Raw genomic sequence first — 25,806 nt, forward strand, 5'->3', positions numbered from 1 at the left:
ATCTGGGCATAAATAACATTTTGAAATATCACCAGCAGTACTAGGCCCAATTGTGTTGAAACGACATTAGCAGTATGTACACGTGACAAAAATACTTTCCCTCCCAGCTCCCTCATGTGGTGCCAAAACATTGTCAGCACAAGACCCACACTAGCGATTAACTCCAATCCAATATCACATAGTTAAAGGGGGGGGCACTCCGGTTCACAACATCAGCAGCAATGTGTACATACAGAGAATTGCTGCACTCTTAAATAGCTCCATGGTCTAGACCACACAGGTCAACCTCAATGTCATCTGTGATAGCCCTCTGGCAAAGAAACAACATTTACAGCAAAACTGCTGTGCAATGCAGTCAATCACCAGCAATTACTCCCACTCACTTACTCCTCACCGCTACATGGTGCCAGGCATATCAGGCAGGCTACTATAACACACACTTGCACACACTCCTAGCACCCTAATGCGGTGCTCTGATATCTGGCAGGTTAGTGCTCACAGACCCACCTGAGTCCAAACCTTCCTCGACCCTCCAACGAGTTACTACTACCCAACCTCCGACTAGCTGGAGATGAGAACACCATTTCCCCAGATCCTGGACTGCACGTGGCCAGAGGTACACATATAGGATCCTCGGGCAAAGGTGGGGGGAAGAAAGAGATAACAGCTGATCAGGCAATAGTTGACAAATGGAGGTTTGGCCACCACTCTGGAAGTTCACACTGAGGCCTCCATACCATTCCTTCCGGTGCAGGCTTTGGTCTGCAAGCACGGGGAGGGTCACTTTGGGACACATGCTGTTCACAGTTGTGCACAGCCAAGCCAGGCACTTCAATATACAAATAGATACCAATTCCACAGTTCCCTGGTAGCGGGGCACAACGTCTGGGGTGCTATGACTTGAGTTGCCCCTGACAGTCCCAGTTGCACGCAAAGAGTTACCAAATCCACACCTTCCTGGAAGAAGGCACAATGTCTGGGACTTGAGTCACACCAGACAATTCCGATTGCACACACAGAGTTATCTCTGCCATACCTCCCTGGAATGGGGCAGAATGTCTGGTGCACGATGACTTCAGTCACACCAGAAAATTCCCACTACACATGTAGAGTTGACTCGAGTTGGACCAGATATATCCAGACACACATAAGGAGTTATCAATGCTGTACCTCCGTGGAATGAGGCACAATGTCTGGTATGCGATGACTTGAGTCCCACCAGACAAATTCAGACACACCTGAATAGTTCCAATCCTGCACCTCCTTGGAATGAGGCACAACGTCTGGCGCACAATGACTTGAACCACACCAGACAAATCCGGTGGCACACACACAGACGCAAGTTCAGCAGTGCCTCATGAGAAAGAATGAGATACTGCTCCGGGTGTGCTTCCAGATCCGAGGGTCGCAACCAGTGAATCGAACACGACACACAATGAGCATGCAGTTCGGTGTTACACAAGAGAAATGCATAATGCTCGACAAAAACGGGCCACACTCGGTATCGCAACCGATGAATCCACTCACTACCAACAAGATGCTGATGCATGTCCTTGCCCCAGGATAAAGGGCAACACTGCTTGAATGATGGCAGTACTTTGAAGGCTCCGCAGTAGGCAAATCCCATCTCCAGATGAAATACTTAGTTTCACATTCACACCCCTGCTACCAGGTGACGTACAGCAGACGATGTAGGCACTTAAGAGGGCACCGCTCTCCAGATATCACAGGTAGAAGGTGTAGGGCCCTTGTGGGAGGTCTTTGATGTCCCTGAGACCTCCACAAGAGAACAGAGGGCAAGTGGAGAGCACACTTCAGGGTGCCACAAAGCAGCAATCAATTTGCCCAGGCCATCCACGATGCAGGAAATGTGCGCAGTCCTTTCCTAGGGCAGTAATTACTCCTTGTGCACAACAAATTCTTCTCAGTGGCTGCACCACACGGTCCAAGGACTCCATACCATGTTCCTGCAGTGCACCTTGCTGCAGTGTGGCACCAGTAGTTATACTGTAGTGTGCCTGTGAAGTTGGAGGAGATTCAGAGCGTTGCCCTTTGAACCACAGATGTCTCCCCTAAAATTCAGTCCTGTCTACCATGGAGCTGTGAAATGCAGATCTTAATCTTCAGTGGGGCCATGATTTGGCTCTGAGAGGCCAAGTGTCAGAACCTCTCCCTCCAATCTATTCAGCCAGGCCAACAAATGGCAGAGGTCTTCGTTCCAGTTGTGTGCCCAAGTTTTACAGCTGTTGCTGGGGAGTGCACTGATGTGTTCTTCCATTCCTCAGTGTGGACTTGAGTTGAATTAAAAGGCACACAAAGCATTTTAGGGCAGAGAAATGTCCACTTTCTAAAAGTGGCATTTTTCCATGATTATTGACAAAACCGCCTTTACCATAGAAAGGAGTTTGTTAGGACAAATCAAATGATAGTGAACAATATGAGACTGCTCTGCTGCAATCCACTGTTGCAGCTTGGAGTAATTGTAACACTTTGCCTATGTTAACCTATGGGCAGAGCAGCTCTCCTTTGCAGTGAAAACACACATGGGTATTCTTCACTCTCTGAGTTTATGTACCCTTGTGCACATACAAGCCTGCCTTGGCTGGCTGTACATGTGGTTAAAAGCACCATAGGTGCAAGTGTGCACACAGGCCTGCTAAGACAGGCGGGATACATACTTAAAGCACCTGTGGTGCTGGTTTGCACACACAGGCCAGCGTTACTTCCCAACATATGTGGGAAGGGGTGCATGCACTTTCACACTGTACTTATAGTGGGAAGGTTCTCAGTGCCCTGAGGCCACTAAGGGGGAATTAGCAAACCTACTAGAAAAAGAAAAACAAGTTTGGGGAAACACTACCTCAATGTGCCAGGTCTAACATTTGGCAACACTTGTTGTCCATCCATTGAAACCCAAATGTCATCATCTCTTTTGACACAACCTGCTCTGACCCAACTCTGTTGTTCCTCTTTAGATACTTCCTTCTAAAGACTCTATTCCTTATCCCAGGTATCAACTGTTGTCAACAAGAGGTTAAAATTAGTCTCATCCATTCCATCATTTGTTAATTCACCATTAAATGTACAATTATTGCATGCACAATACTTGGCAAACCCGTCAGAGTAACGATTGCCAGAAGTCACACGACCATCTCCAGAACAATGTGAAGGACACTTAACCACTCTGACTTGTTTAGGCAATTGTAGAGGGTCGAGAAGGTTGCCATTCTGGATCAGAGATCCAAAGGAAGTAATAAATTCCCTCTGGGACCACAGTTGTCCAAAGTCAAGAACAACACCAAAGTCGTACTGACTATCGGTAAAGATTGTCACTTTCAATTGATCAAAACACAACATGATCTAGGAAGAGCAATCAATTCAGCTACTTGGGCAGAGAATATTCCTTGCAGCCAGGAAGCTTCAACAACTCCAGAAAGGGTACAGGCAACATAAGCTGCTCTCAGACTTCCTCCATTGTCTCTCAAACATAACCCATCAGCATTGAGGACATAATCAGATTCAGGTAGTGGTTCATCTTGTCTCGGCTTGGTGCACAGTTCGGTAACATCAAGACAATCATGGTCTTCTTCACAATCTTCAGTAATTTCCTGGCTCGATACTGGCAACAGAGCAGCAGGATTCAAAATCCCACAGAGTTTAACTGTCTCGTTTTCTGCTGCCAATATTTTCTACTCATATGTAGTAAGTCAGCTGCTTGATAAATACTGTGTTCTGGTTCTGGTCAACAAACAGTCAGTGGGTGACCCATAACAATATTTTCATACCTCTTGATGCTACTGCTGACCGCAGCTACTGATTTCAGACATCCAGGCAATGCAAAAGCAACAGAATCTTATGTGGTGGAAAAATATGGCAACAGTCTCTTAGCATTTCTGTGTGTTTGAGTCAGCACTAAGAGAGCACCTCCCTCCCTCCTCCTGCAGAAAAGGGCAAAAGATTTGTTATAATTGTGCATCCCTAGAGCTGGAGCATGATAAAGATATTCTCCCAGCTCTAGAAATGTGACAAGACAATGATTACCCGGTGGTACAGGATGGGACACATACTTGTGTGTCAGCCTCTGTAAAGGCTTGGCCATCAGGGAAAACATGGGTATTTACTGTCTACAGTAGCCCACCGTTCCCAACAACATTCTAACTTCTCTCTGTGTGGTTGGTGGATTCATTTGCAAGCTTCTTGAGTATTGGATGCCACCATTAGGTCATTGGTATACTGAATCAGGACTAAATTGCAAGGCATGGCCAAAGACTCCAAATTCTTCTTTAAAATCTGATTAAAAATAGATGGACTCAGTATACCCTTGCAGGACTCGGCCCCGCGTTAAAACCCTGTTTCTGAGCCAGAATGCAAAAACAAATTGACTGTCCTTATTCAAGGGTATTGAAAAGAATGCTTTGCACAAATCAATGACAGTGAACCACTCAGCTTCATAAGGAATCTGAAGCAATATTACAGCTGGATTAGGTACCACAGGGCAACAAGGAACAACAATTCTATTTATTTTGTTAAGGTCCTGCACAATTCTGTATTTGCCACTCAGTTTCTGGAGACCAAATTGGGAGCATTAGAAAGACTTCCCATTAGCTCCTTCAGACTTCCCTGCTGCATCATGGACTTGATCACAGGAGTTATTCCAGCAATCGTTTCTGGTGTCAAATTATATTGTGGTGTTCTCTGGAATTTAGCATTAGGTTTAACAGAAATTTGGACAGGTTCCATACACCAGTGTCAACCAGGAATGGCACAGGATGGCCATCCACTTCGCTATTTGTGAATGGTCCACTCTGGTCCACCTCTGAGGCTGCGCCAAGTACGCAGTCTTTCTCCCCTTTCAGGCACCATCAGGCTGACTGATCAGAGTTATTTCCCTCATTCAAATCGAACAGAGGAAATTGTTGGAATGAATTATTATCCTGTATTCACATTTGTTCTCAAACCCTAATTCATATTTTGATGCAACTGAGCAGCATTTTGCTGTGACATTTGATGTTGAGGGAGCTGCATCATTGGAGCTTGAGGAACATTAAAATTTTGACTCCTGGGTTTTTGCACACCCTGCATCTGGTTAGGATTATTATTCTGAGAAGGCACATATCTTGCGTTTTGGACCTGGTTAGCTGGATTTAAGCAACATTACCACTTCCAATGTCCCATCCTATTACAGATGTGACAAGAAGTTGATCTTTTTAGACTATTTACATCTATTCCTGTACCAGGACCTACAGGAGCTCCTCGACCTCTACTTTGCTTTGGATTTTGTGGTTGCTGATATATACTTTGCATTTTGCCTATATTATTCACAGCTAGAGTCATCTGGCTAGTTCATTGAGCTGCTTTCATTTGAGCGGCCATCAGATTTTCCTCAAGCTTTTTCTGCTTCATCTCTATCTCATTGTGGCAGTATTTTGCATTGCACAAAATGTCATAAACAGACTTATTCTGCCAACAAATCAAATGTTGCTAGATCATCATGCTATTTTCTGGCCTCAGTCCTGTCACAAACCTCAGCACAAAATGTACCATATCATTAGTCTCTAATTCCTCCATTCCACAGTATTGTTTGAATGCCTTCTCATAGTAAGCATGGATCGGCTCCTTTGATTCTTGAGTCGTTATATCAATCTTGACCCAATCAACATCCTGAGAAAGTATCTTCCCTTTCAGGAATGTCATGACCTCTTGATATTTCTTCATTACTAACGGCGAAGGACCCTTAGTTGTTGCATATCTAGTTGGTTCCATCTCAGGCCACAGAACAGCTATCTTACATTACGTCCACAAGTCACTTGGAACAACAGTGTTACATAACTTATTCAGATTAATCCACAACACCTGTGAAATTTTAACAAATCTTTCAACTTGTCAACACCATTCCACTGGCTTCTCTCGTAATTTTTGGAAATCATCAGGAGCGGTTCCTTCACAGTGGCAGAGGGGCTTCACCCCCCTGGCACAGCCAGCAGATGAAAAGTAAAATAAAAACTTGCTATTGTTTTATTTTTCATAATATTTTATCTGCTGGCTCACCCGGAAGAGTGTACAGGGAGGGGCGGGCTGGACCACAGGAGGTGGGAGGGGGAAGGAGGGGAGAGTGCACTAAGTATGCATGTGTGTTTGGCCAGCTGTCTGAGGCCGGCCAAATACACATGTGCACTTAGATTTCTCCAACCAGGCTATATACACAGCTGGGCTGGAAAAACAGCACAGACAGGCTTGTGACCATTCCTGATGCTGCTTACATGTTATCAGGTAAGCAGTGCCAGGATTGCTGGAGAGCCTGTGCTGATGTCCCAGTGAATGCTGGGAGTCCACAAGAGGAGCGAGGCGGCAGGAGATGACGGCGGGAGACTGGTGACATTAGATGAGTTTTTTTGGGGGGAATGTCATTTCCCCCATCGTCCTCCCCTTGACATATGCGGTGGCTGCCTCTGGAAATCATTAGTAAAGGATGCAAGATCACTCCTGCTCCATGGCACTCATACATAACCTCCGCCAGGCACATTTCACCTTAAGGTTTCTTTACCTCCTTCTTTTTTATCCATTTAGTCTCCCACTTATCTAATTAATTTAATTTCCTGAGGTTCTGAATTAGTACTTTAAATCAGAGGTTTCAATTGTAGAACTTGGCATGCTTGCTTAGTGATGTCCTTACACATGAATGCTAGCTCATCCTTTTGATAAGTCTCTAATTGCTCTAAGCCAAGATTTCCAAGAATCATTGCATCCAATTCTACTGTCAGCTTTGCTACATCCAAAGTTCTTTCTCTCGATGTTAAGGAAATTGTTCCCTGACTCACTTCTGTACTCACATTCTCTCTAGATGGAGTACTTCCATTAAAGAATTGTACCCATTCATTTATCTCCTTCACACTAATGGATTGAGTCACCACTGAAACCCTAGGAATCCTTTCCCTGAGCACCATTCACCAAATTCAGAGCAAGTTCCAATACAGGGGAAGTATGTGTGGGTATATTCTGATACGTACCTATAGAGGTGCATCCTGACATATTCAAGGTTGTATCTGCATTTGCTCCACATGGAGTGCAAATGTGGGTTGGAATTAAAGGAACGCCCTCCCTAGTATCTGGACTATTTAGAACTCTGGTTGATCATTCACAATTATTGGGTACTGTCAAATTGTATGTATTTTTCCCTGAGCCCTCTGATTCATACATAGGAAATACTGGGCCAATAGTAACTGTGACTGTGTCAGCATCAACAGTACTCATGGTGGGATCGACTTGGACACACTCTCTCAAACCATTGCCTCTTTGTTCTCAAGGCACGCTAACTGGAATGGGTCCCCCAGGACTAGGAGATGTCTTAGCTGGGGCAGTAGGAATGGTAATTATTTCACTGTCACCAGTCCCATTATCCCCACCCCCTCACTTCTGACTTCATTATACAGGGGTGGATGTTCAGATAATATCTCATCCAAATGACTATCTCCAGAATCATCATCACTGGCTATACTCATGACATTGTACTCTTTTTGTTCCTTCTCCCTTTTTTTATGAATTGTTTTCCTTTCCCCTTCTCCTTCAACCACATCTGTGGTCCAAGTCGGGTACAATCTAACCACTTCTCTCATGTCTGTTCTCCACCATTTCTGTTCAATATTCCATCTAACATCGGCATAAATACTCATAGCTTTCTTCACTCTATCCTCGTATTTCTCCTTTTCTCTCGCCTGGGCAGCACGTTTCTTGCATTAAGTGCTTCAGATTGTGCAGGTCTAGGAGGACAGCAGTCTTCTCAAGTTTTCAATAATCCTTAAAATAAATGTGCCATATTGGGGGAGTCTTAATGGACCATCCTTATCTGTGATCTTGTACCATTGACCAATCCAAATACATATGTGAAGCCCTACGTTAATTGCCATATAATGACCGGGAGTTCCTCCAGGGGGCATCACCGTGCCCGCTCTACTGAGAATATGAACATCACCTCTGAACAAGCCTTGCATAACTTTAAAGAATATCATTAGTCAACAATTTTCACAATTCAAAGCAATGCTGTATCCACAATCCCTTGTTCCGACACAACCACCAACTACAGCGCGGCACCTTATGATGTTGTCCACCAATATTGGGCAGTATTATACCATACGACCAATGCCAGCGTGGCACACTGTGATTTAGACCTCACTCTCCACAATAGTTCCCCTCCTCTACAATCTGCATGCACAATCACTCCTCAATATCACAGACATATACAAAATACAATACAATAACCTTTATCTGCTCCACTAAAAAATGAATAGCTTCAAACGCACAAGAAGTTTCCAATCACTTCTGATGAAGCCTCTACCTGCGAGGTGTCATCTAAATCAGTACAGCTTCATACTCGCATTAAGATCCACTATACCAATCCCCTCACGGTCACACAAAGCAAGTCCCTATCTTAACTGTGCAGTTGTCGACGTGTCACAATGAACACAACCTCTTTGAGGACAACATAATATGGTGTCTTCTACATCTTTTTCACAGGACCTTAAGCCACATCGGACCCGATAAACTCTTCAACTTCTTTATCAATCATGCACCCACACAACATGCAAATCATCTCCACCAGACACCACTTAAATTCACACAATCACCGCAAACTAGATGTGAACTGCTGCAATCTGCAACCCTATTGTTACTCGTCCACCTCCAGTACTACTCTTTTTTAAGTCACCGCAATTTCACTTATCTTCCAAGTCTGGATACGGGCATCTAAGGTTTGGCACTGGGGACTAACTATTCTAGAATATAGTTCCAGTTCTCATTTTTGAAAGAGAACTGTCCTCTGCTACCATCTGATCCAGCTCTTGTCTTTATTTCTAAATCTGAGGTCCAATAAATCTGTCTTTTTTCTGTTCCAAGGGGTGAGAAGACATACATTACATTTACCACTACAAAATACAGTGCAAACTGTGGCCACACATTAAATCTCAGAAACCAAATAATGTTCAAGGGGCTTTATTTCAGCCTCAAAATCAAACTTACATATATATGAGTCTCAAAATCATAATATAGATGTACAGGATAACCAAAGAAGAATTAAAGCGTCACACAATATTAAATTTAGTCAGCATATATATTACCAACAATTCAATCGCAATAATTCAGAAAACAAGGAAAAACGGTTGATGCATCAAGTCCAAATCCAGGTTTTCCTGTCTAACCATTAATTCTAGATTCCTAGCTATTCTAATATCTATGAAATTCAGGGGAAAATAAGTCAGCACAGCAGAACTTCTGTAGACGTTTCTGTCAGGAGAAGTGAGGCGATATGAAAACACATGAACATTTAAGTCTGTATTCTATCCCTCAGAAAGTTCCACTCTCAGCAAAGTAGAGGGGGAATCTGAATAATAATACTAGCTAAACCACACTTAAATCTTGATTCTTCCAAAGGTGACATCATTGCCAAAGACTTCCAACTGAGAAACAAGATTGCAAATCACAAGTTTTAAATGACACTTTAGCCTTCTGAAGTCTCTAGCCTTTGACCTTGGTGCACCTTCACACTTTGTAATTTCAGAAGAATTACAATTGCCAACTCAGGATACTACTTCTGTACCTAATAAACGTTTGTCAAGGCCTTCTTATCTTCCCTTATCATGTGCTCTCTCAATTAACCTGGACTCACATCTTGAAACCTGAGCTTTAGGAAAATATGTAATAAACAAGCTTTCACATCGAAGGTTAAAACACAAGGAACTAAGGCATTCACTCTGGCTAAGCTGAAAATGAACACGAATAACCTTCAGTTTAAATGATTTTTTCATGCGTTTCTCGTAAATGCCATGATTATAAAATGATTTAAAAAATACTACAAAATAAACATACTTACAGAACGATGAATAAATGCGATTACAAAAAGTTATATTCATTGTGCATTTTACTCGTATACATTTCAGTGCATTATATTATTATGAAAATCATTTCACATGTTTACATGGGAAAATACTCATCCTTTAGTCCATGTTTAAAAATCATAGTGGCACAATCGAGTTATGCTCTCTCACTATCCTATAAACACCAATGCACCAAAAAGAAGATAAAGAAAGTCCTCAACAGATAGATATGTGCAATCAGAACTTCTGGAATGGCAGTAGGTCATAAGGCATGTGACTGCATTCAAATTTTTTCTAAGGTTAGGCTGTGCCTTTCATGGTAGTGTTACACACCTAGGAACAGGAAGGTTCATTTGAAGAAGTGGTAAGTCACAGAGCACAGCTTTTATTAATATTCACTCTCTCTCCCAACCCTTCGTTCATACTATAATAGCACATTGTTTACTGTCACTGCTATATTCAGTGAACCATCAAGCATTTAGAAGAAGCACGTAGAACCTTGTACGTTTTCAAGTTAAAAACTTTCTAAAGCCTTAGGTGGTTTGGAGGTTGTTGGAATGGGTTACATGTGTCATCTTAACACATTTTTACATCAGTGCTACTATTTCACACTCCCAGGTTTTGTTTTAATAATTTAACTATATAGTTCTTGTACATTTCAATGTTAATCATATTTGACTGCTTCCATGTGCATCTGCTGGTTGCTTGAGGTGCGTTGAAAGCCTTCAGTGAATGGTAGGTTTGAAAGTGCTAGCTAGAGGTTCTTGACAAATGTGGCTGTCACAAGCTTGCACACATTGGGGCAGTTTGTTCTAAAAGTTCACTCACTCAGATGTTATCAACCAGCATGGGTGAGGCACTTTTTGTGAAAAACATATCAGTAGCACAATTCAAAAAGAAGCACAAATCAAGGACATAAAAACACTTGCACAGACATTGAAGTTAATAGACAGAACATAAAAATGCATGGGAAAATCCCACAGTAGCCACATGTCACTCTGGATTTCCATTAGGACAATGCTTCCACCCCTACTGTGATGCCCAGTCATCAGCAATGCTGCAGCCGTCTCTTTGATGAGGAGCTATGCCAGCTCATAGAGACAGCCAAGGGATCAGTACACGTTTAGCACAATGCTTCAGATGATACCTGGGATTACATTCAAGAAATTCCTACATTAGACACTTCCAGAGCCCAGGAACTGTAGTAATGTTCACCACGTTTGTCTAGTGCAGATACATGACGCAGTCATGCGGCAAACATTATGTCAATGCATCATAAATTACTTCATGCTTGGTGGTCATTTATTAATTTGACAGATGGTTCCTCCACCTTGGGGGTGAAGTAATTTACTCTGAATCTCAATAACAAAAGTATTGTGTGAACATAATATTGTATCAATAATATCGAGGACCAAAATATCGAGAAAGTAAGTGCAAATAAGTAAGTATAGATTTACTATTCTCAACTCCATATCCGCATACCTTGAAAAGATGTATTTCATTAAGGTATATAAATACTGAGTTACATATAGTAAACTTTTGCTTACCTATAAAAACCTACCTTCACAATATTTTTGTAATCAATACCCTTGACACAATATTTTGTCCCACAATATTATTGTTTCGGATGTTCTGTCTAAACACTGTGGGAGCATTTAAATGATATAAATGCCACATACATATCTCCATGGAAATAGGAATAACTCTTAATCATCCCCACAAGTGACTATAGTATTGCTTAACAAAAAGGAAATACTGGCCCATCTGAAGGGTGAATTCAACAGTGCACCCAATGACAGCAAAGACTGTTATTTGAGGCATAAACTAATTATAGTTGGAGAGGAGGCAAACCTTAGAGAACACATGCATGAAAGATAAGCAAAGAATGGGTAGGTTCAGTGGTTTAGAACTTGGGGATTATCTTAATTTAATGGTCAAATGGTGTTAAAGCTTGAACCTAATAACATTAGGGATAACGCACCCCCTGGCATACATTATAAGGATATTACAAATCACCAAGGTATTCCATAACTACATAGAAGAATGAGGCCAAAGGCAGAGTTCCCTTATAAGGGTAAGGACGTTTGAGGTGACTTGCAATATCCTCATCATGTGTACCAGGGGGTACTTTATCACATATGATTTATGGTCTCGCCATTACCTTTCCTACAAACCACTTAAAACCTTGTTGCATAGCTATTTCATTTGAAAGAGCAAGTATGCTTACAAACATGAAAAAGAAAAGGAAAACCTCTGGTGAAAAATTAAGCACATCAAAAATCTGTCAGATATTTGTTGCAAACAGATATTAGAAACAGTTCAATATAAGTCAGTTAAAAACTACTGTAGCTCAGAACATGTAGAAACATGCAGAAAGTTTCTAGGTTTTCTCTATCCAAGGAGTGAAAAAAATAATCACGGTCTCTATGCTTGTCATTGTAAGCTACTAAAATAGAGTAGAAGAAAGAAAATCAGAATTCTGTTATTTGCTTTAAACAGCTGCTTCATTTAGGCTCTGAGACCTAAAGGGCCCTTCACCTAGGTTGCTGGCTGGAAGCAGGCATTGTGATGTCAGAACTCAACTGTAATAACTTATAAAAGTAGAGTTCTGACATCTTATGTATGTGTTGCAACCTGGCCTCACAGTCATGGATTATAATAAAATTTGAGATTTTCATTCATATAGTGATTACAGAATCAAGTGGAGGGGAGCAATTGTACCAACTTATAAAAAGGGAGATTGTGGGAATTATAGACCAATACGTTTAATTGATGTTACCCAAAAGATTTTTTGCAAGCAGATTCTGGCAAGGCTGCGTTCATGGATTGATGAGCATCATATTCTTACTGATTGGCAGGCTGGGTTCCAAAAAGGGGTTAGCACTCTAGATCAAGTCTTCAGATTTAAATCTCTTTGCTGGAAATACTTAATTTTAAAACACAACCATCTGTATGTTGCCTTCCTTCATTTGAGGGCGGCTTTTGATCTGGTTCCACGTGAGTCCCTTTGGAGAGTCTTCTATGCTTACGGGATGGATGGTGACCTTTTAGGGCTAATACGATATCTGCATGAGGGCACCTATGCTAGGGTGAGGTGGACAGTGGGAGGGGACCTCACAGACCCAATTCCAATTGTAAGTGGGGTGAGACAGGGGTGTGTACTGGCCCCCACTTTGTTTAGCCTTTATAGTAATGGGGTAGTGGATCAGTTGATCAGGTGTAATCATGATGCTCCCAAAATAGAGGGAATGTCTTTACACATCCTTATGTTTGCTGATGATACACTGCTCATATCAAGAACCCCGATGGGGCTGCAAAATGAACTGGATTCCTTTGCAGCATTTTGCTAGGAGAGGGGGCTAGAAATCAACTTGGAGAAATCAAAATGTATGGCCCTAAACCCACATAAATCCTTTAGAGGAAAAATGGTTATATGGGGTTTCCTGAATGAGCAAGTTAGGCATTTTGACTACTTGGGAATTAGAATGATAGATAATCTTGCCTGGACTTTACAAATAGAAAAAGTTCTGCGGACAAACAGCAGAGGACAATGGTTATTGGTAGAAGTATAACAAACTCAGCTGGAGGGTCTCTTTCCCTGGCGTTAGCAGTACATAAGGCTGCAGCAGTGACAGCTGCAACTTATGGTGCAGAACTCTGGGGGCATTGTAACTTGCGCAAATTGACTGTGACTGAAAACAAATTTCTGTGCTCCATGTTCCATTTACCAGTAAGTACCCCACTCACTCCCCTTAGGTTTGATTTGGGCCTAAATTCAATACACTGTGTAATAGGTTTGAAACCTCTTTTATACTGGGTGCACCTCTGGTCTTCGGCCCATCTGGGGTCATATAGGATGGCAATGATGGAATTATTATACTGTGATAAAGTGGAATCAATCCCGTGGCTTAGCTATATAAAGGACCTGTGCTATCAGATTAAAATGGAAGAGGTATGGAGATGCCCGTTGAATATTAAAAAAAGGTATGTTATACCGCGTAAAAAAGTTATATTGGGAAGTTGGCAAGTACAGCATAGGGGCAGTAGAACAGATCACTTCCTAAACCATAAATGTCTGCCTAAGTTTGAACATTTCATGGATAACATATATCCGGCACAAGCAAAGAACCTGTTTATAAAGTTCAGACTAGGAATTGATTGTTCTGCTGTGCCGTAATCTTGGAATTAAAAATTATAAGGAGACATTACGTGTGCTGTTAAGCGACACTAGCGGAAAGGTAGTGTTTTCAGTCACTGGCTTTCTGAGAAGTGCCTGGATCGTGAGATCTAAGAATGGCCCCTTTAACTTGTAGAATATATTTTGATATCATGGTCATTGGCTAATACTTAGCAATAGCAGTGAAAAAGTATGATTTTCTGCCTGATATGGTAGCTTCCTCCGTATAGAAAGAGTATAATTATAAAGGAGGACCTTGCAGGATCTTATCTGGGGGTAAAATAACTGAAATAATTATAAATCAAGAACGAATTATAGTGACATGCTTATTTAAATAAGTATCTGATTTTATGATTTTACTATGTTAATGATTTTAACCATTGTAAAGTATTTGTAATAGGTTATGTATTTGTGTTATTGATAGGATACTTCTTTTATGGATTATGGCCGAAATAAATCTGATAATGGAAAAATGAATGGATTACAGAATCCCATGGATTATATATCAATAAAGTTAATGTGGATGAGGGAGAAATGGTTGACTTGTTAATTTAAAGTGTAAAATATCATCGGAGAACCCAGATGTATTACAAATGTGGATATGTGAACTGTAGAAATCAGAAAGAGGAGGTGTAGCATGGGGTAAAATAGGATGGACGACAAAGTATAGAAAAATCAGAGTCAGAGAGTAATCTCTCCACACCTTAGAATAATACTGAGTAAAAAAAAAAACTCCACCTCCTTGCGATTCTATATGCATGTTGGAATTCGATATTAAAGCCCAGGGGCTGCTGTTCGGTTCATTTGGAATTTTTATTAAGAATTCAAATTCCTCATGTTTTTACCACGGGCTTACATATTACAAAATTCGAAGGTCAAAAACCCATTTATTGCAAATGTATCTATTAAAAACTATTTGTAGCTGTTGAACTGAATTTTTCTTTCCGTTCTGGCATTCTTTTCTGGCTGTGAGAGACGTCGTACACGTTCTTGTAAGTGACCGCGTCTAGTAGTCCCACAGCATAAACATTGTAAACTGGTGGAGCTGTGAAACTAGGAGGTTAAGATAAATGAAAGCCCAGACGTAGTCTGTTTTCTCTCCCCAGCACCGGTCCACCCTCGGCCACTTGCAAAAAAAAAAAATACCCTCGTATTGTTTCCGTCACAGTCCTCTGGTTCACTCTGACCTACATGTCGCACTGTATTTTGTGTTTTTCAGGTCGAGCTGAGACCCCGCGGCCGAATGCTTATGAACGCAAAATACTTCCTGGAACAATGTGGCAAGTAACATATTTTAAACAATATGTTAGTCATTTCTGTAAAGTTATTAGTGTGGTCAAACATTGTTACCAAACCTACTTCCCCTTCCAAATACAATTCAGAATATATCTCAAATTAAGTTTGTCTATTTTACAGAAATCTTACTGTAGGAGGTGGTCAGATGTTACAAAAGTGCCTCAACATCAGCAGGCATCATTTTGTCCAGCGCTCGCTGTTAAAATTGAGAGCTGTTCTTATAGCTGTGCACTTTGGGAAAGTAAATAACGATCTATATAGTCTTTTGTCAAGCACAACTGTAAGTTCTTGACCTTCAAAATGGCATGTAATTGCAGTCTTGTCATTTTCTGACAGATTTATTTGAACACATAAGCTTTGATAGCAAATGTATAGGGACATTTATCCAACATGATTCATGTAATGCAAATCAGTTTGGGTATTTTTAATTACATTCAGTTCCACTAACAGTTTAATTTCCTAAATGGAGAAAGTAGGGATGTTCAAAACTAGATTAACCTTCAAGGGACATCACTTCCTAGTTTTTGTAAGGCTGTTCAGAGGAAAGCACCCAGTTTACCCCTTTTATATGTATGCCAAGAATAATCTGTGGCCATTCTATGGGCCAAATGTATGTAAAAAGTGGTTTGCAATTCCCTAATAGCGAACCACTATTAGGTAATCCCAAACTGGGATGTAGTACAGTGTGTTTGACAGTTAGCAATTGCCAAATGGATTGCAAGAGAACTGCCTCATTAAGGGCCAGATGTACAAAGCAGTTTGCATGTCGCAAACAGTGAATTTTGCTGGTTACCGAATCGCAAAACGGGTTTGCGAGTCGCTATTAGGAAGGGGTGTTCCCTTCCTAATTGCGAGTCGCAGTGCAATGCAGGATTGGTTTGTGACCGCGAACGCGGTCGCAAACCAATCGCAGTTTGCACCCTTTTGAAATGGGTGGTAACCCATTCACATGGGACCCCTTCCCTGTTGTGAATGGCACTGCAAACATTTTTTCAGAGCAGGCAGTGGTCCTAAGGACCACTGCCTGCTCTGAAAAAATTAAATGAAAACTTTTCATTTTTCGTTTTTGTAATGCATCTTGTTTTCCTTTAAGGAAAACGGGCTGCATTACAAAAAAAAAACTTCTTTATTAAAAAGCAGGCGACCATCCCTGTGAGGGCCGCCATTCTCAAGGGGGTCGCAAATTGCGACCCACCTCATGATTATTCATGAGGTGGGCCTTTGCGACCCTCTTCCGAGTCGCAGATGGTGTCAGGGACACCATCCAACATTCTGACTTGCGACTCGCAAATTGCAAGTCGCTCTGACTCGCAATTTGCGAGTCGCAATTCGGAATGTTCCTACATCTGTCTCTAGTATTCATGAGGCAGGTCACAATTTGCAACCCATTTGGGAATGGCAACAATCACAGGGATGGTGGCCTGCTGGGGACAGCTGGCCACCATGTCTGTGATTGCTTTTAAATAAAGCAGTCTTTTTTGTGTAATGCATCCCGTTTTCCTTAAAGAAAAATGGGATGCATTACAAAAAAAAAACTGAAAAGTTTTCTTTTCATTTTTAAAGAATAGGCAGTGGTCCTTGGGACCACTGCCTGCTCCTCAAAAATGTTTGCACCCCCATTCACAAACGGGAGGGACCTCTTCCCATTTGCGAATGGGTTATGTTTCAAAGTTTCAAAGCTTTATTACAATCCCCAAATCAATGTTACATATATAGTGTCCAACAGGCTGGCGGTAATCACCACCATATTATGACATTGGCGGGTTGGCTGAAGCCAACCTGCCAATGGGCCACTCTGACCGCCATGGCGGTGACAGCCGCCGGGCTGCAGATATCTATCTCCAGCCAGGTGGCCGTCTCTGTTCCACCCGCTGGAATATGTCCCCGCCAACCGCCATGGTTTTGGTGGCTTCCTTACCACCACGAAAACCATGGCGGTAGGCACTATCAGTGACAAGGAATTGTTTCACACACACACAACACCCCTGTCGGAGACCTGCTTACCTGTGTGCAAGGGGTCCTCCGGCAGGAGACGGGACGGGGCGCTGCTGCCAGCAGAACACCGCCAGGCCGTATTATTTGACATAATATGGCTGGCAGCAGGCTACTGGCATCGCGCTGCTGGTGGTAGCAGCGCCACCTGACTGCCATCGCCGGCATGGCCACAGCCGGATTTCCGCCATCCTTCTGGCAGAAATCAGCTGTGATCATATTACGGCGGACGGCTGGTAGCCGCGGAGACGGTCTTTTGGCGGCCGTCGCCGAGGCGGTAGGCGGTTTTTACCGCCAGTATCATAACCTAACTTCTGAAAAGATTTAACCTACTAAACATCAATACTGTTAAACACTCCAAAAAATGATAATGATTAGCAACAACACAATATGCACTTTATTGTTAGGAGTCAAAGCAGATGAAGATGACATCAGTAAATCACCAAAATGCAGTTCAACATTCAATTTCAGATTTCAGGCTGGGCCATTTCTGTCACTAACATAAATTTGGGCTTGCATGTGTTGGGATCGGGCTAACAAAGGCAACAAAAGCAAAAATAAAAGAAAAACAAATATAATTAATTCAGTTTTGAGTATAACAAATATCAGTGAAGGCTCAAACAGTCTTCCTACTATATCCGTGTTCCTAATCTTTGCCATGCTGCTCAAATGCTGATTAATGGGAACAAAAGAGAAAACTTAGTCATAACTAGAATAGTAATACTGAATGCATTCTTGATTGTAGAGACATGTTAATAATAGACTGCAACTAATACAGTAAGTTAGTGGTGAGCTATATATGATCCCTTCTTCTACTGACAAAGGAATTTGTGTACACACATAACAATCATGTGCATTCATTGTGTCCACATACTCATACAGCAAACTATAGTAAATATTGGGAGACAAATCTCCCTTTGTATCATCTAAATAAATGAAGCAGTTCCTCAACCTTATATAATGTATCCTGCTTGGATGGTGTCATTCTCTGCACTGACGTTGCTGTACTTGGCACCTCTTCTTTTATTGAAACACTCATCCCCACAATCAATAAAATGCATACAATCATACATACTATAATTAAACCAATGCACACATATTTACATCTATTATGGTTGCCCTGTCCAGGGTTCATGGCTTCTGTAGAATCAGAGGCGAAAAAGAAAAAGGAAAAAGGGTAAAAGCAAAACAAATTAGCAAAATACAAAAACAAAGCAACTTTCGAAGTCTTTGCACTATTTGTAACAGTTCTCGATCTTCAAGAAAATTTGTCAAAATTCTACTAAAACTCTCAAAACAAAATCAAATGTTTGTTTTCAATTGAACACAGTTTGATGATCGCTTATGGTCACTTGCAGAGTGCAATGTCTTTGATGATCAATTGGTAAGGTTATTTCAAAGCTCAGTTGAAATGCAATCTCAAGTTCCAGAATGTTCCACTAAATTCTCATGGTCAAAACAAAAGGCCATAAACCCGCTCCCCCATTCATTTGTGACAAGATAGATCCATTCAAATGTAGAGTATCTGCGACTTGGAACTCTCTTCCTTTTCGTTCTCGTTACAGAACCATTTTCACCTTCACTCTGATTTGACTCTTCAACTGCTCCTGTTATTGATGGAAGCTTATCAGCAACCACTTCATGTGCAGCTGCAATTTATCTTCTTTCACAGTTCTCTTTTCGGGTGCAACTACTTTCGCAACGTTTGCTGCAATGGCAGGAATCAGTTGACTTTCACTTTGCTCTTCTGCACTGTTGTCTACATTCAAACTGCTTGTGCCTTCACCACTTTGCACGACTTCTGCTTCAGGCACTAGTTCTGTCCTCACAGCTTGATCAAGCCGAACCAAACCCCTTCTTCATCAGCATTTCCTCTTGCAGGATCAGACTCTGTGTTTTCAAGAGGACATGGAACAATACAACACTATGGGGGTCATTCTGACTCCCGCCGGGCGCGGTCACCGCGCGCCCGGCGGGAGCCGCCAAAATACCGTACCGCGGTCGGAAGACCGTGGCGGGTATTTTGAGTTTTCCCCTGGGCTGGCGGGCGGCCTCCAAAAGGCCGCCCGCCAGCCCAGGGGAAAACGACCTTCCCACCATGAAGCCGGCTCGTAATCGAGCCGGCGGAGTGGGAAGGTGCGACGGGTGCTACTGCACCCGTCGCGTATTTCACTGTCTGCTATGCAGACAGTGAAATACAAGCGGGGCCCTCTTACGGGGGCCCCTGCAGTGCCCATGCCATTGGCATGGGCACTGCAGGGGCCCCCAGGGGCCCCGTGACACCCCCTACCGCCATCCTGTTCCTGGCGGGCGAACCGCCAGGAACAGGATGGCGATAGGGGGTGTCAGAATCCCCAAGGCGGCGCAGCATGCTGCGCCGCCTTGGAGGATTCTGACGGGCAGCGGAAAACCGGCGGGAGACCGCCGGTTTTCCTGCACTGACCGCGGCCAAAGCGCCGCGGTCAGAATGCCCTGCGGGGCACCGCCGGTCTGTCGGCGGTGCTCCCGCCGACCCTGGCCCCGGCGGTCTAAGACCGCCGGGGTCAGAATCACCCCCTATGTCATCTGTTATGTTCACAAGTGCGTTTGCAGGTACTGCTGGCAATCTCATTGCACGACCCATCAGGCTCTCTTGGGGAGACAGACCTGTCTTCCTGTCAGGGGTGCTATGCATGCGTATCAGGACAAATGGCAATGCATCAGACAATTTCAACGCTGTAGGCACAAACCTTTCCCAATGAAGCTTTCAGTGTTCCATTCATCTGTTACACCAATCCAGATGCCTTTGGTCTGTAACTGCAGTGCAATTGTTGCTCAATGTTCAGTGCTGCACCAAACAGCTTTATGATCCTCATTATTAAAATGAGCAACTCAATCTGATTCCAAAGAAGTCAGGAACCCATACCTGGTTATCAGTTCCCTGAGCAGCAGCTTAGCTACAGTGAGACTATCATTCCTATGTGTTGGATAAGCCTCAATCCAATGGTAGAACACACATACAATGACCAATACTTACTTCAATATATTACAGGCAAGCATCTCAATTATATCAAGTTGCATTCCGTTAAATGGACCTCCCGATCTGCCTGTGTGGCTCAGATTAGCCACTGTGCATTTCCCCACATTAATTTGCTGGCATGTATCACATCTGTGACAAACTGCTTTTTCCATCTATACAAATCTGGGGTTCTACCATGTCTGTTTGAATGTGCGAATCATTGAATCTCTGCCGAGATGGACCTGACCATAACAATACCTCACCATTGAGTTCAACAAACAATCTAGAAAGACAACTTTCCCTTCATTTGAAACTCAAACATCAAAACCCTCTCTTTGATCACAACCCGCTTTCATCTAACTTCTGTGTTCTTCGTCTTCTGCAACCTCTTGATCTCATCCCAGGTATCAACCACTAATAACAAGAAACCTTAATGTTGCCATAACTGACTGAAGTTGTGAACAACACCAAATCTGTATTGGCTATCTGTGGATATTATCACCTTGAGCTCCGCTGATATGCAGCATGCTCTTATAAGAGCAACCAATTCGTCTATTTTGGCAGAAATTACTCCTTGAAACCATGATGCTTCAACCACTCCTCAGAGGGTGCAAACTGCGTAACCTGCTCTCACAGTACCTTCACTGTCTCTTAAACAGGAGCCATCAACAAATATAACTTGGTAATTCTCCTCTAAAGAAGTATCCTGTATGTCAGGTCTGGGTTTGGTGCAGTGGTCAGTGACATCGAGGCAGTCATGTTCCATTTCACTAACATCATTTTAATCATTTACCTTGATAGGCAATAATATGCAGTGGTTTAAGACCACACTTTTCTTGACAGTTATATTGGCGGATCCAAGGATCAATAACTCATAACGGGTAAAACAGGCATTGGTCAAATATTTGGTCTTAGACCTGGTAAAAGAACCTCACCTGAATGTGGGACATAAACATTTAAAGGATGTCCCATCACAATGCCTTTGCATTAGCCTAGTCTCACACCAGCGCTGGCCACGGCTTTCAAACAGCGGGGCAAAGCAGCAGCCACAGGATCCAATGTGGTGGAAAATTAAGCCACTGGCCTGTTTGGTCCTCCATGCAACTGTTTCAAATCAGAAAGAGCACAGCTATCACCTTCATGACAAACAGTGCAAACCCTTTCATGTAATCAGGCATTCCCAAAGGTAGAGCTTTGCACAAACTCTCTCTCAACTCAATGAAATTTTCTTGCACTCTTCATTGAAGGGGACTGGATCTGTGACTTACTTGTGTGTCAAACCCTGCAACGGTTTGAGAATTGTTGAAAAATTTGGGATCCATTAGTGACAATAGCTTACCATGCATACCATGCGAAAAACATTCTGATATCTCTCTGTGTAACTGGGGGATTCATTTGCATAATTGCTGCAACTATCTCTTGAGCGACTTTCCTCGCACCTTTCTCAGTTTGGTGACCCAAATACTTCTCTTCTTTCTGGCAATACTGTAACTTAGCAGGGGAAACCTTGTGTCAGTTTTCAGCCAAATGATTTATCAACACTATGGTATCTTGTCTTCAAGTTTCTCGTGGATTGGATGCAACTATCAGGTCAACAATGTACTGCACTAAAGCAGACTGAAATGGCATGATCTCTAAGTTCTTCTTCAAGATAAGATAAAAAATGGGCAGAGATTCTGAAAATCCCTGTGGAGTACAACACCATGAATACACACGGTTGCAGAATCAGGATGAAAAGAGGAATTGCCTAGCCTCATGCAAAGGCACTATGAAAAATACTTGTAACAAATCAATCACTGAAAACCGTTCTGCTTTACATGTAATCTGAAATAAAAACACTGCTGTATTTGGCACTACTGGACAACAGGAAGCCACAATTTTGTTCACCTTCCTTAAATCCTGAACTACGCGATATGTCCTACTTGGCTTTCGCAGACCCATAATTGGTGAATTACATGGGCTGCCCATTACTTCTTTCAGAACTCCCTGCTCAACAAAATCTGCAATTACAAGGGTAATACCGCCAATCACTCCTGGAGTCATGTTATACTGTGGCATTCAGGGGAAGGCTGCATTTGGCTTACCAGTCACTTTGACTGGATCAACATCTTGAATAAGTCCATTATAATGTAATGCGAGGATATATCTCATCAGTTTGATTGGGAGTCTGATCATCACTATTGATTGTAATTGCTGTCCCTTCATGTGTACATTTAATGGAACATTTTAATTTGCATAACAAGTCTCTTCCTAACCGAATCACAGTACTTGAATCGCAACCCACAGATCGGTGTAGACCCTAAAATGTTTCTATCTTAACTGGAATGGGCTCTGTAAAGAAGTTTATCAAGTGCTGGTTTGCCACTCCTACAACCTGAACTGTCCTTCCTGGAAGGGGCACATTTGGACTTTAGATCTGACAGTGGAATGAGTTGCTAGTATCAACCAGGAATGAAACATCATGACCCATGACACTCGCATTTACATAAGGACCATGCTGATTTACCTCCAATGTGGCAGCTAACACACATTTCTCTTCTTCTGAACCTTTCTTATGTAATCTTCACTCGTCTCATCATCCCTGAACTAAATCAATTGGTATTGTGTGATTAACTGATTTGGATTTGTTCTTTGGCTCACATTCTGCTGTGGAACCTTTATCTGTTGCTCTGCCATCGGAGCTTGTGGTATCTCCATTTGTGGCGGGGCATGGTTTTGCTGTTGGGGAAATTGTATGTGTTGCTGGGGAACTTGCATTTTTACTGCTTCAGTAGTAACATTTATACTTTGGTTTCACGGCCTTCGAACTCTCTTACTTTGAAATTGCCTGTTGTCAACCGTTTGCGTAACATCAACACCTTGCACCAAATTATTTACATTACTAAATGGACACTCCCATTTCCAATGTCCGATGTTGCCATACGCATGACAAGGAAGCATTTTCTTTATGCTCTGAACATCAGCCACATTCGCATTTGGATCTACCTGAATCCAACAACCTCTACTTCTGAACTGAGGCACCATATTGCCTTGCTGCTGTGTTCCCTGCATTCCTCCTGCACTCATCATTTCTTGAGGACCCTGCACATCTGCTGCTTGGGCAGACTTTATCTGCATCACCATTGCCTTTTTCCTCAGCCTCTTCTGCTTCAACTCAATTTCATCAATACAGTATTTTGTGTAATGCAATACTTCATCAATCGGCTTTCCTTGCCAACATATCAAATGATTCCGACTCATATTACTAATTTTAGGTTTCAATCATTGAACAAATCTCAACACAAAATGAATCATGTCTCTCTGCTCAATAATCTCTATGCCACTATATTGTTCGAATGCTTGCAACAACCTCTCATAATAAGCATGAACAAACTCCTTTGACTCCTGGGATGGCCTGTCAATCCTTTGCCAATCAATATTTTTTTGGGGAAACTCCAGTTTTAAGGAACACAATAATCTTGTAATAGCTCTTCTTTACCTCTTCAGATGGTGCACCTGTTACTACATCCCTTGGCGGCTCAAGCGCTAGCCAATCAACACTCCCCTTGCAATCTCAAATAAAATGTTCTGATCTTCCCACAAGCACTTTGTAAGCTTGACAAACCTCTCTATTTGTTGGTTCCATTCCACTAGTTTCTCTATAAACTTTCTATAATCACTTGTGAATGACAATATGTCACTTCTGCACCAAGGGACATGAACAAAATTCCCTCCAGGAATTTCTCTCATTGGTATCATTTTCACAGCTCCCACAGCCTGCTGTACATCATTTGAAGATGCAATCCGCTTCTTCTTCTAAACTCTTTTCTTCGCCCTTCTGCCTTCCCATTTATCTAATGCTCCCCATATTTGAATGCTTTGAACCAACTCCTCAGTGTGAATTTTCATTCCAGGTGATCTCATGTTCGTAATGTCTCTCAAATTAAATTCTAATCTGTAGCTTTTATTCAACTGTTTATTTATTCATCTCAATTTCATATTTTTCAGTCAGATCTGCTAATTTCTTATAAATCTGTCCTGCTTGAAGAGTAACATCCTTGCACATGAAGCACAACTCATTCTTATTGTAAGAATCTAATCTGTCTAATTCAAGTCTTCCCTCAATCATCTCACTTAATTCAAATTTTAATCTAGCCATGTTCAGTGCCCTCTTTCCCTCTGGCGTATTTCCTGGGACTGATGCTTCACTCAAATTATCTAACCACTCAGTCAATTGTTGGGCTGCCAACCCATGTAAACTAATGCTATTACCATTGTTTCCAGGCACAAACTGTGGTACATTACATGGGGTTTTCATAGCCTGCTCTTGAGTCATTATAGATTATCCCTTTGAGCATGGGGGAGATGTCACATCAACCAGTAGACCCACTCCATCATTTGTCTGGTTTGAACCAAAAGAATTAATAGGAGTCATGACTGGCACAGCAGTGCTCAGTCTCTCCATTTCTGCATTAGTTCTAAAAGGCAAATTTATTGCCAATACTGGATTTGAAACCTGGGGACCACTCTCATTATTGCTCTGGGCATATAACAGGACTACTGGACCTATGGTTACAGGAAGTGTCTACGCTTTTGGTCCTGACAAATTTGTCTGATTTTTCTGGAACATTAATCCTTTACCTTGGCCAGTCAATACTGTATCAAAAGTCTGATTTGACTGACTTGGGGCAACATTCTGCGGTGTTATTACTGGGGAATAAATGAGCATGGTCTGCTCTCTGGTTCATGACTTGTACAGGTGTCTGTAAATTAGGTGTGGAATCAAATTGAGTCATTCCTTCATTCTGAATTGGCTGTGACATAGCTGGAACTGGAACATTCTGTACTGTATTAACATTTGGAACTGCTGAATAAACTGCAGGCACCTGTGCAACATTCACAGTAGATACTTTTGGAATAATCTGAACCTGGTTTTGTGCAGCTGAAGCTGTTGCAACACTCGGGACCACATTCTGACTTACTGATGCAACTGCATTATACAGTGGGGGACGATTTTGCAGCAACAGCGTTATAACTTCATCATCTGAATCACTCTCAACGTCTGCCACCCTTTTATTTTCACCCAATTTTTCTTCTGTATCTCCCTCAGATTTCTCTTTAACTTTGGGCTTACCACTTCCATCACCTTCCTGTGAAATTGCTGGAAACAGCTTCACTGCATGTAATGTGTCTGCTCGCCACATTCTCCGCTCTGCATCCCACACAGCTTCTGCTAGTGTCTTTTGTGCTTTCCTCATTCTCCATTCTCCTTTTCAAATTTCTGAACCTCTTTTTGTCTCGCAACAAACTCCCAAATGGCTAGTGCTTCAAATTGTGCAGGTCTAGAAAGGGGTTTTGATTCATACAACACCCTCCGCAAATTTTCCAAAAATCTCCAATTAAAGGTTCCATAATAGGGAAAAGCTAAGGTGAATTCCTTCTCAGTTATTGTGCACCATTGATTTATCCTAAGAGATGCTAAAACTCTTCTCTCCTCC

At 42.2% G+C, this 25,806-nt stretch overlaps 1 protein-coding gene across 1 annotated transcript in view; it reads left to right on the forward strand.

The window, feature by feature from the left end:
- PRKCQ (protein kinase C theta) overlaps positions 1-25,806 on the forward strand; it is a 437,429-nt gene that overhangs the window by 78,112 nt on the left and 333,511 nt on the right. Inside the window, exon 4 of the mRNA XM_069229272.1 lies at positions 15,263-15,323. Coding sequence (XP_069085373.1) covers positions 15,263-15,323 — 61 coding nt within the window. The remainder of the gene's footprint in view (positions 1-15,262; positions 15,324-25,806) is intronic.

The sequence above is a fragment of the Pleurodeles waltl genome, chromosome 4_1, assembly GCF_031143425.1.
Source record: "Pleurodeles waltl isolate 20211129_DDA chromosome 4_1, aPleWal1.hap1.20221129, whole genome shotgun sequence".
NCBI classification, from domain to species: Eukaryota; Metazoa; Chordata; class Amphibia; order Caudata; family Salamandridae; genus Pleurodeles; species Pleurodeles waltl.